The following is a 22,721-nucleotide window of genomic DNA, read 5'->3' on the forward strand; positions in this document are numbered from 1 at the left end:
TAGTATGCCAATGTCTTTACAATCCATGCAATAAACATCTCCCTTGTGTTACATGTACATAGGTATGTATGTAGCATGTTGATAGGTATTCTACAGTTGTAATTCTATTTCCCATCATATCTCTGGTTTTCCTATAACTTAGCAAGAGTTTAGACAGGTCAATTCAGATAGAAACCTTACAAGATGTTCCAATAATTCACATACTGTCACACATCATGCATGAGCACTTGTGTGTATCCATGGTACAACTCTACAAGAGATGAGTGTCTGCTGAAGGTAAAAGCAAAACTTAACATTATAACAAAACAAATGTTATCCTACTTTAACTGTGACTAACAATGCCATTTCATCTTCAAAAGATTATCTAAGGCCTATGACGGTAAGTGCTGTGGTCAAGTTCCCATCTCTGTAAAAAGACACCATTTTATATAGTAGGGGCCCACATATGAGGTGACTTATTGCTATTAATCAATCATACAAATGACAACCATGACTATGTAAAACCTGGTAACCAATTTAGGTGTTTCGCTATCTCTTTCACTGAGATGGAGCTTAACCCACTTTCTCTCTTTCCTTTTCATTTTAATATCACATTTTTTTTCTTCAGCAGATATGTTTCCTTTTGGGTACTTAGACTATTTCAAAATCTGAACCAACCATGAAGACAGTAATGCAAATCATAATACATTGTACCATGTGAATTCCCTTAGTTTTTATCCATCCATGTCTACCCTGCAGGGTGTCAAAAATGCATTATTCTCATATTTCCTCCACAAATGTATCTGAGCATGACAAGGGAATCACAATAGTGTGCCAAATCAACGCACGACTCAAAAGCAAATACTTTCAAGGTCTTCTGATTAGGTGGAAAAGACAGTGGAGCGAGAAAGACCTTTAAACTTCTCCACATGACAGTGGGTGCAGGGATTTGATTCACAATGGCTTTTGGTGTTTGACAACTTGTGTGTCATGACTCTTTGTTGTCAGGTGCTAAAGTCAACCTGCATTTTGTAAGGACGCGCACACGCAAGGAGATGCACAATGTAGTGAGGGGCATGTATACATCAGTCCTGCCCAGTGCATCCTATCACACAAAATGTATGGTTGTACCTGTGCTGTAGCACTGAATTTACACATGATATATATGCCAACCCTAAAGCTTAACCCATTGAGGAGCTGATTTTGCTATAGAACACACATTTACCATAGACATCTGCCAGAGTATATTAAGCAAATAATCAACGTTGGTGAAGGTGATGGGACAAACCATCACATCCGAGGCGATCTGGATGTAGCTATCTTTCCGAAGCGCAGCTGAGGAAAGATAGTGTACACATTCAGATCGCCGAGGAAGTGATAGTTTGTCTCATTGCCTGAAACTAAAAGTTGATTATTTGCTTTATATTCCACATCTAGGGTCCTAGAAATTCACATTTTATTCCACATCTGAAACCGTTTTTACCTGTCTTTAGGTATCCTTAGGGCTTAGGCTACGTGTGCGCGTAGATGACAAAACAATGAATTTGCTGCGCGCACTGCGCGGCACCAAAGTCAAAGTGCGTTGCACTGTGTACTATCAAGTGACCTAGGTCACATGATAGTCCACAGTGCAACGCACTTTTATTTCGCGCGTACTCATCTTGCGTTAGGACTGTGTGGACTGTGTGGAGATCAGCGAAATAAAAGGGACTATCAACATAGAGTGTAACAAACTTTTCTTCTCAGGTGATGTGATGGGCAAAACTACGCTTCATCACGTGATCAGCTCTGGACCAATCCTATTGCAACATTCTTTACTATGTGGAATATAATCAGGACTAGCCTTCAACAGGTTAAGGCAGAGGTGTATGTAAATGCAGGTGTCTCACTGGGCTCTTTATTTCACTATGTGGACTTGAGTAGATAGTCACAGTCCTGAGACTATATTACGGGAATGATATTGAGATTTTTTTTTTTTTTTTTGTGGGGGGGGGGGGGGGGAGGACATCAAAATTTTCAGGCGATCTTGATACATATGGAAATAGCAAAATGTGTACAGACTTGAATTTAAGAAAACATATATAGGCCTACTTATGAAATCAGATTTAAATCCAGAGAATATCTGATTGTCAAGACTTTAGCTCAGTCATAGTTCAGTGAGATCTCAACCTGATGAATACTTCCTACACAGACTGTATTATTCTTGGTACACAGAATATAAAATCACTGTACCTGGATGTCATATTCTCAGAAAGCTTTTGTGCATGAGTGATGACAAATCAGAAGGGTTTGACTTAGCCCCCCAGGGCTTGCTTGCCAATGGCTCTCAGCAATGGGGGTGGAACAGACAAATTCTAGGAAATTTTCAGTTGAAGTTAGCTGTTGAGGTGGGTGGTGAAAGAAGTTGATTCAGACCCTTAGACAGAGTCAATACAAGTGTATTTGTCACTTTCCTGATTAATTTCCGTACACAGACTCCTCAATATCCCTTGACATTTAGCACTGTGTACAATGACATAATTTAGAGGAAAATATAAGATGATGTTATAATCAGAGTGAAGATCAAAGGCCGCTCCTTGCAGTTGCACAGGATTGGTAGTGTAGTTTGCAGTGTCCAACATCACTTGAGCTGTCCTTTAACAGTTATAATTACTCCTTCTCGCATGAGTTCTCAACAGAACTGGGCTTGTCGCTTTCTTTGCCAAGACAGCTGGCCCTTGGCTTTGAATCCATCATTATTTTGGAATGAAAATGTATTGTGCAGGTGAATTATTTGCAACATATGCACTTGATATTTGTTGTTGTTGTCGTTGTCGTTGTTGTCATCATCGTCGTCGCAGACGTCATCATCATCATCATCATCATCATTATTATTGTTTAGGAAGGAGGGAGGAAGAAGGTTTCATCTCTACTTTAGTACCACTTGATGGATGCATTTTTTTTTCCTCTCTTGAAGGCACAAGAGTGGGAGTTGTCCAGAATCTTCCTATAAAAATTTACATCAATTTGACAATATTCTCTTCACTGTTATCTCTTAGAATTTGTGGATGACACACAAGCCTCCTTGTTTCTCCTGTGTTTGATGACTAAAGAAACTGTTGTGTCTCACCCTGGTCTGGAAGGTCAGTTTCAATCAGGCCTGTATTGCCACTCTCATTGACCAGACACTCCCCATTGTGGTCAGTTTCCTGAGGGGACAAAGCTTTGACTAGACTGCTGGCCCCAAAGCCCCTTTATCTTGCCAAACAATAGCAAGGGTTACACTTATCTCTTCATCCACATGGGCTGTCTTTGGGGGGATCAAAACAAAAGCAGCTTTTCTCATTATATATTTCATCAGCAGGCTTCCTTTTGTGGAGGTATTGATTGGGTCAAAGTGGCTTCAGCTTGGAGGAGGAGGTACACCATATGTACACATGTATTCCTACTGCACGCATACAGTCATCTGCAGTATGTTAGTGGGTGCAGGACTGTTACCACGAGATACAAAAAGCCTGATAAGGAGTGGCTAAGTGAATAATGCCAATCTAAGTGTACTGTATAATCCTCCCCACAATTACTGATAATTTCCTTGACATCTGACTCCAAATTATCCCAACAGTCAAGTGTTGTCTGGTCTGAGAGTTCCTGTATATGGCCTACTGTTCAACCTCACCTTGTAAGCAGCTGCAGTGCTATTGCATTGATTGAAAAGTGTACAATACATGCACAGAACACGCTCAATTATCAAAACAATTTAGAAGTGAGAAAAGCTCTCCTTATAATCAAACAAACATCCCTTGGAACATCAAATAAATTTCACAACATCCAAAACGGTTCTCCCCTGATATGGTGCTGAGCATGCAGCAATGGAAGGTGCACAGCTATTCAGTATATCCAAAGACACACCTTGATTTAAACCACAAGAAGGGAGAGTGTACAATGTACTTCAGTGTTTTACAATGTGTCAAGAACGATTAACAACAAGAGGATTACTAGCAGTGAGCCATGTATTAGCCATCTAGGTTTATAGACAGAGCACAAACTTTTTTTTATCCTTTTTGTCAGACACACATGTCATTTCCTTTCTGGCTTCCTCATACACTCATTGGCCACAGCTCATCATTCACAAACATTCCACTGCTAAAAATGTTGTTAATTTATATCAGCCATAGCCCTGGAAATTCAAAGAAGTTCCATTGAAATACTCTACTATTGTTTACTATACACCAACAGGAAGTGGGGTTAAGTAGAGATCCCCACACACCCTTATTCCTGGTAGGTCCATGCTATACGGATATCAATCTAATACCCCTTTCCCGCTGAAGAAAATCTTCCCCGGGGGCACCTGGGGGCACCCGGGGAACCCCGCAGTGTGAAAGGTCACTCGGTTGAAACCTAGGGGAAGCCTAGGTGAAACACCGATGAAATTTTGGGCAATTTTTACCCTAGAAGCGTCCTGGGTGAACACCGATAGTTCAACGGGAGATTACCCGGTGGTTCACCGAGAGCGCCCAGCGTGAAAGGTTGTCTCGGTGAAACACCGGGGAAAATATGCAGATTATGTCAAAGGTCATGTTTTGTTTCTGGTCATGCACACGTTTTCAGCTAGCTAGCGCGCATTCGACCTCCCAAATCCACACGTACAGGGTACTAGTAATTCGTGTTTGTAAACATACACACGACACTACATAGTACTAGTATGTCGTTTCGTGTGCAATGTGGCGTTCACAGTGCGACGGCATTGTTTTGCATCGTGCTGTGCATTGTATTGTTTACTAGTAATTAGCACGCCGTGTACTGTATACAAAGCTGATATAGGTTTACAGTGTACATATGTACTTGATCGATTTGATGCTTCCTCCTTCTTCGTCTTCCTCTAGTGTCTAGCTCTTAACTCTTCCAGTAAAGTCTGATACAGTGCGCCTTTTGCTTGATTTTTTCGTATTTTGTGCTTTTTTCGTCAAGTGCTGGGTTTACAGTGTGCAGGAGAAATCCGTTGACGTTTTGTGCTGTTGAAATTTGAGGGAATTTTGCAAATGGCTGGAGCGTGGACCAAAGACGAAGAGAGACTGTTACTTCAATTACGTAGCGAGGCAGCAGTGAACGAAGAACTGAGCGGGACGTCGGCTGACGCTGCCGCGTACGAGTCCCTCCTCCGAAAACTTGCTGAACATGGGATCGAAAAAACCAAATCGCAGATGCACAAAAAACTCAAGTACATAAGATCACCCACGTTGCGAGCAGAAAACCCGTCTAGGGGAAAGTTTCACCGAGAGCAGTGTGAAACGACGGCACTCAAACTTTCACCGAGAGGTTCCCCGGTGAATTCACCGGGGAACCTCTCGGTGGTTCACCGAGACGGGCAGCGGGAAAGGGGTATAAGGGTGTGTTTTTTTTATGGATCACAGAATCTAGTCTATCCATGAATGATGCGATTCTCTGGGTCATAAAATCCACTCGTGAATCAAACTGTTACAAGCTCAACGTAAACAGCTTACTTCAACATAAACCATCGTTCTTCTGGCAGGCAACTTTAGTCCAATGCCAGATAAACAAGAAAACATAATGTCAGTGAACCTAAACCTTGGGCGATTCCCTTCATTTGAGATGACCAAACAAATAACACTAACATGAAGCAGGTTTAGAAGAGAATCAAGAGATTGAGGACATACAGTACAATATCAAATGCATTTTGAAGGCAAAACTTTTATTTTGGTTTACTTTTACCAATGGGAAAAAAAAAACCACATACTAAGCATGCTATAATGTAAAAAGAGTTAAAGAAAAAGAAATAACACAGGCCCTATTTTCTGCTCATGCCCCAAAACTCTGGAATTGTAATGTCTTCCCACTGAAATACTGTTTGAATATGATATATTTTGCAGTGTTTTAATTTGTGAAATCATTGCAGAATTGCAAAAAAAAAAAAAAAAAAAAAATCCTGATATTTAACACAAATGCCAGCTAGTAAATCCCCTCCAAGGTTGAAAATCATTAATTTTTCTTCCAAAAATAGATAACACTTCTTTGCCAATCTGTCAATGTGGTACTCGATTGAGAGAATTCAACCACTCACAGATGTCACAATTTGCGTAATATCTGCAAAAGACATGATGCATAGGCCTACATGTACGATGGCTTAATTACAGTACAGTAGTTTATGAATGCAAATATTTGGACTGAATGTGATACATAGAAACAACAACTTGAGTACAGTTATTCCAGTAGGACAGTCCCTACTACTTCCCCTCAGGAATAAAATGGATAGCATGCTCACTCCATATTTTTGTTGGCCTGCACATAAAAAGAGTAGAGCCAGGGAATCTCCTGGCCAAAAATCTCTCTCTCCACAGAAACTGAAACAAATGGTTAACATACCTTGTACTCACTACATACAATGTACCATAATTTGTAAACCCAACAGTACAGAGCAGCTTTACTTCATTATCTTTGCCAAGGAATAATTACAGATCCTGAATGAGAATACATTGTACAGAAACCAAAGGAAACTGATCCAGAAAGATGTACAATACAACGAAGTGTACTATCGGGCAAATGCAAAGAGTTACACGTTGTACACCATGTACAGTGTACATGGCCAGTACAGAGGAGGTTCATCCAACATGACCGGCCATCCAACATTACCAGTCATCTTTGTCACATGATTACAATATCCCTTGTGGAGTTCTTTGTACTGATTTTGTATTCGCAATTACTGTACTGGAAAATACAAAGTTCTGTATGCACACTGGTAGATTTCTTGCATTAAAGAATTGAGTTTTTTTTTCTGTAGCAGAAATTACACTATGCAAAAGAACAACATGTCTCATACATCATCATATACAGTATGATGTAAAATGAATCTCTTTTCTGCCATATAATTTGGTCCAGCAGTGATTACTTGATCATAAGGAGATCTGACATTAGCAGCATTTACAAAACTGCCAACAGTTTGTTGTTTTTGGAACACAGGCAGTAAAGACTGTACAATGTACACTGAATGAATGAATGAACTTTTCGATTTTCCCTGCATTTATTTTTCATTCAATGCTTTGAATTGATATCAATGTACACGTTCCTTAGTATGCCACCCACATTTCACGCCATTATTCGGGGCACTTTTAAAGCAACTAGGTGCATGGTACTAACCCTTACTACATACAAAGTGTATCAATTGAGCTCTCCCCCCCCCCCCCAAAAAAAAAAAAAAAAAAAAAAATGAAAAACTACATGTAAATGTGCAAGCAAAGATGTATTTTTTAACTAAAACGACATTCAGTAACACTACAAATGTTCTAGATATTCAGGCTTCTCTAGTTACAATTGTACATTTTTTACCTTCATTATCATTATTATTTTAATAAAATATTAACATTAGCCAATAAACAGAATCTAATATGTCAATGCACATCAGTGACATATAATTGTACCACAATCAGTGCAAATAATAGTGTGTACACAACATTAACAAGATGGAAGCATGCTAGAACACAGGATGGAAATTGGTACCAGTACATTCATGTGCTGTAATGTATAATGAGTTTATAACACAATGACTATCAGCAGAATGAACTCCGATCCTGCATACTCTAATACACAGACTAGTGTACAAAGTACAGTATGGAAGTGCAAAGGTCATGGACAGTTTAGCTATACACAGTACACAAAAATGAACTCGCAGCCATGAGGTAACTATCATTCCTGCATGATACAGAACTACAACAAAAAACATGGTACACATACATACAATGATCATTTCATTTCATAAAAGTATCTCACAGATTGCATGTACAAATTGTACTTTGAGCTTCTGAAAAGTATATCAAAATAATTCCGATGTTCTACAAGCTTTGAACCATGCCTGAAAATAATAGAATCATAGTGTTGCCCACCAGCAAGTATTTTTGCTTATAAATATAATTGTATAAATGTGATCATGTAATGGGTATGAAATCAAAATTTACAAAAGTTGTTCTCTAAAAGATACAAGGATTTAACAAGTTTACAAAGGAAGTACTGTACTGTATGTAAGTGAATGAAAAGAATTTATTCCTATGCTGTGTACCGGTATATCAAATAACTCGATACTTGAGCTAAAATAAAGATGAAGACAAGGACACTAGTATCATTCACAAGTTCCTGAAAATTGTGTGCCCCAAAACAAACAAATAAAGGCTGGATTTTGCAAGATGCAGTCAGCATATTACAATTAACTATTTTATGTATGTATGGTAGTTTTATTGAGCTAAAACAAGAATCATTTGCATTATCTAATTCCACAGCTTTACAACAGCCCCATAATTGATCCATATTTAATTCCTATTACTACTGCAAGAAACAGCTGGTTATCTACTCTTCTAGGGAAGTACGTAGATGGGTCCTTTACTTTCCTCGCTGCACCTGATGTCTCAAGACCCAATGTTTTTTGGGTTTTTTTGTTTTTGTTTTTTTTTGTGTGTGTTTTTTTCAGCAGAGCACTCTTCATGATCCACGAGGTATGGTGGTAAATGAAATTTCCATCTTCGACGGACGCTGTACTTCTGAAGTAAGGATACTTGTTGCCTACTCAAGTTTCTGAAGCCTGCAATTTGGATGCAGTCCAGACTCACTCATATGATCGAAGTCTGATTATGAGAGTCCAACTCCCAAGCCAAATGATCCCCAAGTGCCCCTCAACAGTACATGCCCACGTAATTATGTATACAGACACATACACACATAACAGTGCGGGCATGAACATAAAAACAGTCACACACATACACAGAAAAGCATAAAGTCATATATAATGCTGGATCACAAAATCTACCAATCAAATAGATAATTTGATATCACAAATTATTTAAGCTCATACTGTAATCTAATTCATCAAATCTTACAAGAAAAGTACAGTGCAACATTCAATTTCTCTACTGATCCTGTTAGATAGAAATTTTATGTGGTATTTATAAAGATAATATACACAGCCTAAAGATCCTAAATATGCTACAACTATTATTCACAACTCGTGCTCCTTTTTCGTACAGCTGACATAATCCTGATGATCATGAGTTGTGGCAGGCATGGCAATTCAGTGTCGTTACATTAACCCCAGGGCCTCACTTAGGGATTGATCACCGTGCCATGTACATTGTATGAATGCATCCAGAGGGCTTGCTGCATATTGTAATGTACTGCATCGTGTACACAGAGGCTTCAAGTAGTCTTATGAATCGCATGGTATGACTACAAATTGTACATGATGAATCTGGACCGAGGCCGGTCACTCAAAGGGTCATTTAAAAGGACATCTTGACCTGGAGGGAAAATGTAATTTGTATGGCAGCTATAAAGTACAATGTGTATAGAGTGCGAGTGAAATCCAACAATCTTAGCCTTGTAGCGCACTTACAACCAACATTCTCATGTAGGAGCCTACCCATTTTATAAATGCAGGAAAAACATAAATGATATAATACACAGGTTTAATACACTGGAATTTTTTTTTTTTTTTTTAATGTACCCCACATTCATTACAACAATTTTTTCTTTCTTTTTTTTCTTTATCAATACCAGGTGTCTTTGAAAACATAGGTCCTACATCATGCAAATACTGAATACCAGGTACATGACTGTGGGTGTTACAATTTTTTTTTTTAATTTGTCTTAACCATTGAAGACTACAAATTTATATACTCAGACAGGTGTCTATGGAAAATGTGTGATCTAGCAAAATCAGTTCGTCCTCAACAGGTAAAAAAAAAAAAGGGGGGGGGGGAATCCCCTAGCTCATAAAACACTAAATTCATCATTATCATGTACAATGAGGAGTACATGTACATGTACATGGGTGCAAATCTTTATATTCCCATCTATGCATCATGCTAAAGAAGGCATTGCATACAATGTAGCAACAGCATTTAAAAGTTACAATGCATCATCTTAGGTGCTTATCTTATCCCACTACAGGGCAATGGCCATTGTATTATCTAAATCAAGCAAAGAAAACTTACAAATCACATACAATTGTTGTATCTTTCTTTTCATACTGAAAATATGGCCACTCCTCATGAAATTTTGTCCTGTATGCACATACCAGTGTGCCAGAACATGTATCAACATGAGCACGATTTTCTATACTAGACTACTATGTAGATGTAGTCTGTAATCAGTTTACCATACTGTAGTAAAATGTGCACACATCCTCAGATATAGAGAGTTTAAGTTTAAAGAAATGCCAGCTGCCAGTCAGTTGAACTTTGGTTGAGTAAGATTTATGAAAGGATGTGTTGGATAATGATGAAGTTTCAATAGGCAAAGGCTCTGCTTCTGTATCCAGTCAATTTCATCTTTGCTGTATCCACATTTGTTTATCATCTGTTTGATAACCAGATGACATTCATCTCATTATTTCATACTCGCTATCATATACAGCTGTGTAATGTGTTTCTTTCCTCTCCACTGCTCTGGTACTTTTTCTATTTGTTGGGTACTTCCAGGGTGCATAGTAACCAGTTCTCGCATGCCATGCCATCGCATCACGCAACATATTGTACAATTTTGTATCATACACAATGCACTGTACAAAATGTACTGTACACTGTAGCTACAAAAACATGCAGAATATTTAATATGCCATCTGACACAAAGTGTATCTCAATAGACATGGTAATATATTTTGGCATAATAGTTGAATAAATGTATCACAATATTTGGAATTACTACAAAGTACCGGATCTACGCTTTGTTTGGTTGTTAATGTTAAGTTTGTTTAATCACTAATGTTTGTACAATGTACTATGTTAATCAAAATCAAACAGGTTTCAAGTTGAGTCAAGATCTAGATCTCTACTCTATTGAATCTATAGAGTCTCAGATGAAGATGCATTATCATGCTCAAACAGTTGAAGGATGTAGACAGAAAAATCTGTCTGTTTAGAAGAGTTTTATAACACTTTTTGACTATGGTGGTTCTCCTCTGACCTACAAAAGAGACAGAATCCTCCCATATAGACACTAGTCACTGCAATGAGTGATATCAAGGGAGGCTTGCGCTTGACCACTGCCCCTATCAAATATGTTGTGCGTTTATCCCCATTGCTAATTCACAACCCTTGCTGACTTGACAAATATTAACATATGTACCGTACACCATTGATACACGTACTAGTAGGGTGTCTGATCGCGCACTGCTAACCCTCGACCAAAACGCGCCCCTATCTAATAACACGCAAGTCCCATAGAACGCAATGGAGCCGCGCGCCTACGCTGTTTTGACCCAGCATTTTTGTGCCAAATTTCGCCTTTATTGCCAAATCCCCAGACCATGCAATTAACGAATCCTGACAAATTTGGTATCATATGAAAGAGGAAGTTTTGCTCCATATTCTATCAGAGGGGCGGTTCATGAATCCGACGATAGATTGATGTAAACATCGACAGAAGCACATCTATCCCCATATCTCAGCGTCTGCTTCGGTACTCGTATCGCCCCAAGACATGCTAGGAGTTGAGGATATGCTGAATCCGATGGTGTGGCTAGTTTTTCGCTAGCTCCACGCCTAGGTGTGGGGATATCGCCTTGAAGATACCCCTTGCAATAATTTTTTGGTCACAGCGAACGTTTTAGGCGGGGCTTCGTATGCAAGAATCCATAGTAACTTCGCACGAAAGGGGCTAATGCATATGTAGATTTGATTACGCATCGCCGTCTACCACCACATGGCCTGCGCCTCTGCGGTGTGTGTGGGGATCGCGTGTGCATGCCTCGCACGCCAGATGCTGCCAGCAAAGTGCTCTGTGTGTGTGTCTGTATGTGTTGTGTATGATGTGCATATCACGAGGCAGCAGGAAACTGGGCTGTCGCTTGCGATAGCTCCTATGCGCATCACTATGCACTCTGCTGTACTGTACATATTGGATTACTAGATACAGTCACGCTCACAAATATCACGTACGTCTTGCAAAACAACCAGACTCTACTAAATTTCTGTCTACTATTATCAGTTTACTTGTGGATTGGTTATGATCTTATCGTTGTTCATTTATATTTCGAAAGCGCACTCGAGATGCTCGAGTCACTGGTGCTAAGCCGAGAAGTCGGTTGTGAATACAATCATGTCCGCTATAGCCAAGTGTGAACGAAGTACGATGGTGGTGTAGGCCTTAACTATTACGTTACTGTGGTGGTAGCGGCAACACCCGATCGACAAAAAGGGCGTGCAAAAGATTTCGGAAGACTCATATTTGGCCATTTTTGCATGTACGAATAGTGGTAATGTGGCATCAATTCCAAGCCTGTGGCTGTAGAGGTTGTAGCTTGTACATTTCACGCGAGCTGCGTGCACCTGCTCTCGACAATCGACTGCATATTTCTTCGAACCATGCTCGCCATGCCGGCTGCCCTGGCTTACATCGCAATGCTCTCCGCTCAGCTCCCCGAATTTTACCGGCGGGCTGCATGCGCTGCGCTGAGCTGCTGCTAGCTGCGCCTGCATACATACGCGGGGTTCGTACGTGTTGTAGGGCGCTCAATACGGTACATGCGAATCGAATGTAAACTGAATACCGAGCACGTACGTACAAAATATGTACGCACGCAGCGCACACAGGGTATGACAACACATAGGGGGAGTGGCTTCTGCGCTTGTTACGCGTATTTTCTAACCGCTGTACGCTCATTATCTGATCGCTGGAGATCCACACGCGAATGCAGCTTTTCGGCGTTGTTTGCAAACATGATTGGGTCACATTTTCACGCGTGCTCGTAAAAAAAGGGGGTGATATTAATGTGATTTCAAAGTTAAATTTCTCAAGATAGAAACATCATTTCGCCATGAAATTTGAAATATGTCTTAATGATGTAATTCTCTTTCATATGAAATAATTCACAATTCGTTTCTCACAGAATTTCAAAAGTTACAAAAATGCTCCAGACACCCTAGTACTAGAGTAAATACAGTGCGTGGACAAGCTTTATGAAATATCAAAGATTTAGAATTTAAATTAAGTAGATAATTTAGGAGGAATTTTCAAGGAAAGTGACACAGCTACTGACTACTGTACCAAACTACCAGCTCCTCAACACCCTTATAACTGATCCTTGCTGAAAATGAATCTGTTAGAGATTTAGGAATGCAATTTACAAGTTCATGGGCCTAATTAAGTTACTTTTAAGAGGTTAGCAGTAACGACTACTGTAGAGTTGGTATCTAACGATAATTTTACACGTCAAGATCCAAGATACAATGTAGCCATGTAGGCTTACTACTAGACTAGTCTAGAATTCGTTCTTCCCAAGAACTGTAAGGAACTGGAATTCCCTGTCGTCAGACATTGTTTCTGCGCCATCTGTGGGATCATTTCGAAACCGTCTAACGGTTGATCACAGTGGCTAGTAGTTTTCGTCAAATTTTCTATGTGCTTGTAAATATCTGTAAATAAATTGTATTATAATGTCAATAGCACCAGTCTGCAAGAATCTTCAGGCTATTGAAGGAGGCAGACTTAACCAGAAGAAGAAGAAGAAGAATTTCTAACGTTGTTAGACATCTAGAATCTAGTCTAGACTAGATCTAGGCCTAGATTACCCTTTACACCCGGTTTCTCTTGGTTTTATACTATAGATCTAGATACCTCTAAATTCAGCAGCTTCTTTGTAGAGAGTTCATAAAATCCACATCACACATTCATTTGTTGTTTATGTTCTCGAATTCCCCCGTGTTCTTCTTCTACCTTACCTTCAATGCACACGACATGCTCCCGTAGCTGATCTTGCAGACACGGGTCCTCTACTTGCTCCAGCAGATCGTAAATCGCGTAGATGTGGGGGTGGACGCTCTCAAATCGCTGGATTTCTTCCCGAATAGCTCGGGAATTTAAAAGTTCCAGGTTGTGGACATTCATCATATTCATGGTAACATCTCCTCTTGGTTGTCAGGTACAGGAATAATCCATTCACGGAATTTGCACCGTTAAAACGATGGAATTAGAGCAGTTTCCACCGTCAAGTTGCGCACAGTAGGTGTATGAGAATGACATAGGAACAAATCCTTCGCTATTTCATGCTCTTGCTCTGGATTTCATGCATGCACAGTGAGTCCATTTACCAGTGTGTGTTGGTGGGTGCGATGGTGGTGGGTTCGTTGGGTACGGTATTGATGTGGGATGTCCACAGTGCACGGCGCTTACCGTGTGTGTGTGTATTGTCCGTTGCGATAATACAGAAAATAACGGGCGATTCGTCAACAACATGTGCATACATTCGTACACGGCTCAAACGCACAGGATCGTGAATGCCTGTGTGTCGTGCGTGTGTGTATTTGTGTGTAATAGATTGACTTCGCTGAGTCTGTGGAGTTGACAGTCTAGTCACGTAATATCAATGTCTTCCAATGTATGACTCACTTGGAGCCAGCAAATGAGATCAGCTGAGAGAAAACACACGCGCGGATTCTCTCACGGGTTCCTGCCACACATAAACACCGTACTTACAGCAAAGAGAATCTAGAGGGAGGGTTGTCTCTCGCTCGCAGCCTCGTCGATCGTTTGAGTGAATTGTGCAGTAAATTTACGGAAGTCGAACAAGCAGTTTGGAGTCAACGCCTTCCCTTGTTTTGATGCCTATTCGGTAGTCGCAGCTAAAGTGAGTATACTATTAGTGTTAAACATGTTCCTACGAGTCATGATTCAATGTTGAAATCGTTATGACTTGCGAGGCGCGTGAAAGTGTGGTGGGATCTTCAATCAGCAATAATGACAATGCCAATCATGCGCATGCCAATCAATACGACATAAAGTTAATACGAATGAATACTGACGTTAGTAGAGCGAGAGCGAGAGGAGCGAGAGTGCCGGTAAAGATAATGGCTCATAGATCATCCGTACTTAAATATTAATAATGAAGGAGACGCGTGGTAAGTATATCTCACTTTCTATTATTGCTATTGTGCTCATAGTCATATTCATGTATGTTCATAATCATAATATTCTATCTGCGACCAGCTCGAACGCTTCGCATTCGGCTCGCACAGTATTGTGTGTCGTGAAGGAGCGCCCCAGGGTTAATAATATTCCAACTACTACTACACAGTGTCAGTAGTACTATGCCGTGGCAACCGGGCATTTCCATAGCTGTACCAGTCATCTCCGATTTCAGTTGCTAAAGTTGGCTAAAGTTAAAGGCAACGTCAGTCCCTGGCCTAACCCTGGGCCCAGGGGCGCTCCTTCACACAGTTTCGCATTCGGACTAGTCGCAGTTATCCCTGGCCCTGCTTTCTTCACAGTGACAGTGTTGTTATGGTCCCCAGTCCAAAAGCTCGGCAAGACTTTTAGATGTCCCCCCCCCCCCCACACACACACACACACATACACATAGAATGTACAACTCACACTGCACTGAGTGATAGCCCACCACTTGCCTAGTGCGTGTGGGACTGAGAATGCGTGCATCCACGTGAAAGCTAGCAAGGGTGGGGTAGTGTAGAATGGTATGGCAAAACTCGTACGGGGGGGGGGGGGGAGGTGATGCTAGCTCTTGGAATGTCAGGTATGTCTTCACAATTATGAAATTGAAAGGTATGGTCCATACGAAGATCGATATCATTTGATTTATCATCCGTTTTCACCACTCTGGAATTAAGGTGTTTCATTTCCTCCATATAGCTTCATGGCCTTTTTCCAGGTTGCCTGGTCTATTATCTCCTTGGATGGGATGAGATATTTCAATGTCTTCCAGGATTTCCCCATGGTCTTGACCCAGACACAGAAGCTTGAATTTATGAAGATATTTTGGATCTATATAGTCCACAAATTATCCAAATTTCGACAGATCAAATATACTAACAGATATGAGAGTGTAATAATGAATGTATGCTTGCACATGTATGTGCAAGATACACTTTCTAGTACTTAGGCTTGTTTTCATTCATGGATTAAAATGTATTTGCTGTACTTTTTAACCTTTACCTTTAGGATTACCAAAGATACTGGAAGATTGCTGTGTGACAGCAGTCAGGCTTCAAAGTCTATCCTCTCCAATTTGACACTATTATCATCCCGCATTTATTGGTGGGTAGTTCCTTGTCCAGTCCAAAAAGGGAGAATTTGTAATTACTGCATATGATCAGAAAACAGAGTTGCCTATTAGGAATAGGTAGACAGGAATCATTGGTCTTCCTAGTGCCAATCCGGCTTAGTTTTGATAGCATCAATAGATGGAGCTTCCACTACACATTATTAGCCAGGAAATTTCAGTCATCTTTTACCCTGGAGTGAATGTATCCTTCTTAAATTTGTTCTACATCTCAGAGCTCTTAGAAAGTTTGTACAGGTCTGTGGTCTCTTGTAGTTATATCTGCTCTGGTACAGAGAAGTCATCAGGGTCTATTCTGTCATACTCATGGATGATCTTGGACACCTGGATCATCTCCTCTCCACCTTTGGTACCGGTACTCAAGGGATGGAAGGTTCAGGAGCTTAAGCCTATCTGTACGAGGCAGGTGTCTCAGAGAGGGGATCGTCCTAGTTGCTCTCTCTTGCATTCTCTTCATGGCCTTGATGTCCGAAGTGTAACAGGGAGACCAAGGGGGCGTTTCATCAACGAGTTCGTCGGAGGTTTTCACCGACAAATCTGCTATCAGCCAATCAGACGCAAGGATTTCAGTAGCTTTTAACAGTTGTCGGTGTAAATCACTGACAAAAAGTTTCATGAAACACCCCCCAGACTGCATTTCCGTACTCAAGGAGGGGTCGTCCTTTGTACAGTCTGGTGATGGTGGACATGTTGTGGCATTGATAGGTACGCCTGATGCTTATGAGGACTTTGTTGGCCATACTAACTGCATCCCATACACATGCATGCTACTGTCATGTTGGTGGAACTTCAAGTTGACGTATACATGCATGAGTACTCACCCCCAGGTCTTTTTGCTCCTCTGCTGTAGTCAGGGCTGCATCTCAGTGTGTGTAGGACTTGCATCCTTCAGGGTTTCTACATCCAAGATGTAGAACACTGCATTTCTTTGAATCAAATCTCAGTTTCCACACTGAGGACCATTCTGTAAGGGACTACAGGTCAGCTTGCAATCTTTGCTGTTCTGGGAGGAAGGCACAGGAGACAACCTTTGTATCATCATCTGTCCACATGAACTACTGTACCTTTGTGACTTTGGGCTTGAGAGATCAGATGCATGACTGAGTTTTTCCATACTGATTTCAGCCTCAGGAGAGGTCCTTGAAATATTGAACACACACACACACACACACACACACACACACACAAACACACAGATGAACAAAAGTACAGCTGTAGTGCATCATGGTGTAATGAAGTTGTTCTGTTTGTCTTTTTATCCTCAGGTTGTACAGTCATGAATGTGGAACATGAGGTGAGCCTGCTCATAGAGGAAATAAAGAGACTTGGTCAGCCAGGTGAGTCCAGTGACCGTGTCATTATGTCAAAGATTCTCACACAAGTGTGCTGCTCAAATAGAAATGAGAAATAATTAATGTAATGCAAGTGTAATGTAGAACTTCCAAAGTCTGTCGAGTAGGATGTGTTCACAAGTTTAAATGACAGGTTTTTGTTCTTTTTTAATCTTTTTTTTTTTGGGGGGGGGGGGGGGAGGTGTTGAGTGGGAGAAATTAGCTGGTTGTAGCTGTTGTTGTTGTTGACAGTGACACAAATCAATGTTTGAATATTCTGTGTTGTATTGTATTACTGGATAATTCACATGATAATGACTGATGCAAAAGGAAAGCCCCTGTAATGATGAACGATGCTACAACAGAATTATTAAAAACAGAACACATGAAATCCAAAGAACAGTTCTTTCATTGGCTGACCTCAAGAAATTCGCACACTCAGTAGATTAACTTATATCCTTCCCAATAGTGATCCATGGCAATCTCTAAGCGTGTGTGAGACGCGTGAGGCCATAACATTGGTTGAGATTGGCTAATTGGCCAAAGATCAAAGACAGTCACTTAACTTCCATTGTGACATCTACAATTTTGTACTTCTGCATAAATATTTGCACCACTCGTTTATAATGTTTTAGTATTGATAGGTATGGAAAACAAGTTTGATATTATTTTTCCTCTATAAAAAGTTTTTCCTCTATAAAATCTACTTACTCATTTCAACTAATATCTAAGTTGATGGTTTTTATAAGCAGCATACACGTTGTAGCTGTTTTGCTAGTATTGTTCCCCCTCCAGAGAGAACGATGTCCCATAAAGTGAGACTGAAAGCCAGAAGTTACCATCACAAGAAAGTGGTTGTACTGTCCTTGTAGTGGTGATATACATTGTGTAGGCTTACATGTATTAAATTTGGAATCCTCCCTCCCCCCCCCCCCAAAAAAAAAAAAAAAAAGTTCCTCCATTGTCATGGCATTGTGACATCACAACAAACATGAGAATTTATTTTGCTGTCACTTGCCACAACTGTATCTCTAGTAAAGTCTGGGATATGAAACACAGCAGATCTTGATTGATAATTTGACATGCCTTTTTATCATAACTTATCCTTGGGCCTCTTACAATAATATGAAAACCAAGTAGACCTACATGTGTCAGCTTTAACACCAGTTGTAAGTTATTATATGTGCAACATCAATTGACAAATGGTACAAACTCGTTAATCTTCATTTATGTCAGCCCTGCATACATAATTGAATTTTTCCAAAACCAAAACCTTGCAGGAAGTCATTTGGTTTCGACAGAGAAACTACAATTCATTTTGACAGCCTAGTTTTGGAGCTAAATAGAAGTTAGTTTAGTTAGAATAATAGGAATATTAATGACATAGTCTTGCAAGGTAAAGTAGGCCATCATGATCTAACAAAACTTCATTTTATCACCCAGCACTGTCATATTTATAGTGGTTCTGAATAGAGTAAACTGCCGGTATTGGCAAGTAAAAACTGAGATAATCGCACTTCATTTAAAATCAAATTTTCATCTGTATCTGTGAACATTGGATGGGATATTAACTTCCAGTCAATCATTTTCTCTGGGATGAAAGTGGAAGGATTTGCTGTCAGTTTTCACCACTTACCATTAATGAAACAGAAATCAAAACATTGCACTCCCGTTATAACAAACAGGGTTATAACGAAATTATTGTTACAACGAAGTGAAAATTCACATCCCAAAATTATCATCTACATGTCTTTGTGTACTTTACTCTTTGGCTATATCAAAATTTTGATTTAATGAAAGAAAACTGCTGGTCCCGATGACTTTGTTATAACAGGAGTCCCCTGTATTGACTTCAATATGCTAAACTCTTTTCGGTCAAATTATTACAGCGAAAACCAGTATAAAAACCTGGAAGGTTTGGATTCAAGACTACTCTACATCTATATTGTATGTATGATCATAGTTTAGTTGTTTGTGTTGAAAACTGTTTGCATTTCTCTCATTTTAATTCGATGAAAGAAACTATATCACGTTAGCAATGAAAACTAAACATGAAAACAACTGTGTGGCTAGCATTAGTAGTTCACATTAACATTTGTGTGTGTTTAAGTGTGTGTGTGTATCCAAAATATACAGTTTGGGATTGGACACACAATTACCAAACATACTTGTTGAGAACATAATGACAAACATACATGCCAAATTTAGTTGTGATCATCCATGATCAGCAGCCAAGATCGTCTCTAGGAGGCCCTTTACAACCCTACCCAGGTTTTTTGTTTGTTTGTTTGTTTGTTTGTTTGTTTTAGCCTCCAAAATGGGCCAGTCTTTTTAGGGGTAAATGGTAATGTGCATCATGATTATGTTTTTAATGAAGAGTGATCACGCTTTTAACACATTAATCCTCTGCAGGTCCTGATGGGAAGATTACCGTAAAGTTTGGAGTGCTCTTCGCGGACGACAGATGTGCGAACCTCTTCGAGGCTCTCGTCGGTACTCTCAAGGCGGCAAAGAGGAAGAAGAAGATTACTTACCAGGGAGAGTTACTACTACAAGGAGTCCACGACAATGTTGATGTAGTCCTTTTAGAAGAGTAACTTCAAACATTAAGGATAGGGGTGGTTGAGATACATGTAGTCAGTTTTATACCAATTATGCATTTTTAGGGGTATTTATCAACAAAAAGAATAAAGCTATAGCTCTAGCTTTACATCACAGTAGTCTCATGTGATTGGTGGTTTGACTCTCTGCATTGGATCAGCTGGAACTATTTGTGTCCCCCCTACAATCATTTCCATCCCCCAATGTTTAATTGTTTCTGTACCAAACAAATATGACACTATATTCTGTGATTGTACAGCAGTGTGATGCTTCCATAGGGAATCCTACCTCTGAAAGTCTACATGTGGTCTTCTAATATGATATTGAATTTGATAAATGATTGCAATTACTCTCTAATGACAATTTGATCTTCCATTTCACGAAATGTATAATATTCTGGGATTCTTAATGTGCTTGTGAAATTACATGATCACCAGATTGTGTAAAATTTTCCAAAGTTGCATTTTGCACATAATCTTATACTCCAATACACCACACAGAACACATCCCTTATGTTTTTGTTTTTGTTTTTGTTTTTGTTTTTTTAACTGAAAACTCTATCTAGGCTGTCAGTATGAACTTACGGCTAATCTCTCAGCTTGATTACTTCTCTACGGTCACGATCCACAGCTTTGCTCTACAAACGCTACTTGGTTTTTGAAGTTATTAGTCACAAGTCACGACATTGGGTATTCATTAGTTGCTAGTATTTGCCTCAAATGTTTCTTCTTCGTCATCGTTACCTGTAATTTTGCATTGTTATGAAAGTATGCCGAGTATGAAAAGTACCAGTGAACTTTAAATATCCATGCACAAGTCTTTGTTCAGTGATGTGTGTATGTGCTGAATTCATTTAAAAATGCTGATGTGTCCACAAGTGAGAATGAGTACTATCGATCTGACTGTTCTTGATGTGCTAATTCACATTTTTCGTCGTTCTCGTCTATCTTGCATGACTGTATTTTGATGCTATATTATGCTCTTGTGAACATTCCAAGAATGATCAGGACTTGTGTACGGAGTACCTTTTGAATCTGCATCTTAGATATAAAGGTTTTTTCTTAGTCTTGTCTGTTTCTTAGTCACAAATTTGTGCGCAATTCATGTCTATGTCAAAGCAATATTTGTTTTGGTTTCTTGTTTTGTTGTGCTATTTTAGGTGTACTTTTTTGTGTAATACATGTATTTTTGCATTTCTGAAATTTGCACAAATTTTAGATTTTATAGTTTGTGACAAGTATTATCAGGTATGGTGAAAGTGGGATAGTTTCTCTATCACAAAGTTATTAATTCTCCGTATTACAGCAATGCATTAATGTGTTGTACTGTAGTAATCTAACCCATTCCAGCACCTTTTCTCCAGTAACTTGTATGAACTATTGCTTATCTTTTTAGCAGTATTTTTCAATTGTGTTTTTCATCTTCAATTTCAGGCAGTCTGATTGATGTCTGGATTCTTGACTGATGATAATTTCACACCTTGATTTTCTTGAGCAATATTACATATAGCTACTTTACTTCACTAAATCCAAGATTACACTGACTTTTGAAACTACAATTGTACGAGTACAATTGTACGTTGTACGAGTTTCTGAAGGACTTTCTTGATATTGATAAACCTTGCTGAAATCTTGCTTATTTCTGCAGAATGCACATTAAACAGCCATTAAAATATAAATGTTCCATATCTAAAAGTTTGGTTTTTTTTTTTTTCGTTTCTTTCACCATGAAGACTGACTTTATATCACTATTAAACAGTAGCTTACCAGGTAGTATTCTGTAGTTACACTGGACCAAAATTTGACCTGTAATTTGCCTACAATTTTTTACTACATGATCAATTGTTTTATGATCTCTTTGTGATTGACATCTTGTCTGCTCAGTGGCATCCAATTTTTCTGACATTGGAAGCTACAACAAACTTGATTTTCTGCATTTGACTATCAGAAAAAGACTAACTTTGTGTGTGAAAACCATATTATAACTAGAGGCAGAAAGAAATTATTTATTGACTCATTCTATCTATGAATGGCATGTTTAGTACATGAAACTTCTAGAACACTTCTGACTGTGCAGGAGTATGAACATTTGTTAGCAAAGCAATACGTTTTTTATCTTGCTTAGAGTCATTTATGAGGCAAAAATTAGTGAAACTATTGATGTTTTGTGTGCTTGAGGATTAGACATTACTTTGATATGAGAGAAGAATTTTAGTAGAATTTCGAGGGACAAAATAAAGAACTAAAGAAACTTAACGATCTCAAGAAAACTGTATTGTTTCGTGTTGTATTTTATGTTTTGACTGCCCAGATGTAACATGAAGACCCAAGTGTGTGTGTGTGTGTGTGTGTGTGTGTGGGGGGGGGGGGGAGTGGCTGTGTAGTCAAGCATGCACCATCCCAGGAATACACTCTTTTTGTCAAAACTCACATTCTATCCATTAATAACCTCATTTGCTCTGTAGATTGGACAAGAAAAAGAGAAAGAAGGAGAGAGAGAGAGAGAATGAGAGAAAGATTGATAAACATAGACAGAGAGGGGATATATTTCAAATATCTTTTGCAACAGGTCTACTATTGATTTCAAGCATATGAAATTCATAGAATCACATACATTTACATGTGTAGCAAGGTTGCTTCAGACATTGACATGCCTACAAAAACAATAAAAGAGTACTGTGTAAGTGGATATTTTCGCGCGACTAATTTTTCGCACTTGGCCGGGTAAGAAGAGTTTCGCGTGTTTTTAATTCCGCGGAA

The 22,721-nt window shown here is 39.4% G+C and overlaps 2 protein-coding genes across 4 annotated transcripts in view; one reads left to right on the forward strand and one right to left on the reverse strand.

Moving 5' to 3' along the window:
- The window catches only part of LOC140237758 (arf-GAP with GTPase, ANK repeat and PH domain-containing protein 1-like), a 180,593-nt gene extending 166,577 nt beyond the window's left edge, over nucleotides 1-14,016 (reverse strand). For both annotated transcript variants that reach the window (XM_072317691.1, XM_072317690.1), the window contains exon 1: nucleotides 13,677-14,016. In XM_072317691.1, coding sequence (XP_072173792.1) covers nucleotides 13,677-13,851 — 175 coding nt within the window. In that variant the 5' untranslated portion in view covers nucleotides 13,852-14,016. The remainder of the gene's footprint in view (nucleotides 1-13,676) is intronic.
- Nucleotides 14,017-14,421: 405 nt separating this feature from the next.
- LOC140237481 (costars family protein ABRACL-like) lies at nucleotides 14,422-22,225 on the forward strand. 2 transcript variants are annotated; one of them, XM_072317407.1, is made up of 3 exons: nucleotides 14,422-14,581; nucleotides 17,296-17,367; nucleotides 19,774-22,225. In XM_072317407.1, the coding sequence occupies exons 2-3, from the start codon at nucleotides 17,307-17,309 to the stop codon at nucleotides 19,956-19,958; spliced, it is 246 nt and encodes an 81-aa protein (XP_072173508.1). In that variant the 5' UTR covers nucleotides 14,422-14,581; nucleotides 17,296-17,306; the 3' UTR covers nucleotides 19,959-22,225. The 2 variants fall into 2 exon arrangements, with proteins under 2 accessions (XP_072173508.1, XP_072173507.1); XM_072317406.1 differs by lacking the exon at nucleotides 14,422-14,581 and adding an exon at nucleotides 14,715-14,852.
- Nucleotides 22,226-22,721: the final 496 nt, after the last annotated feature.

This window comes from Diadema setosum, chromosome 14 (assembly GCF_964275005.1).
Source record: "Diadema setosum chromosome 14, eeDiaSeto1, whole genome shotgun sequence".
Taxonomy (NCBI): domain Eukaryota; kingdom Metazoa; phylum Echinodermata; class Echinoidea; order Diadematoida; family Diadematidae; genus Diadema; species Diadema setosum.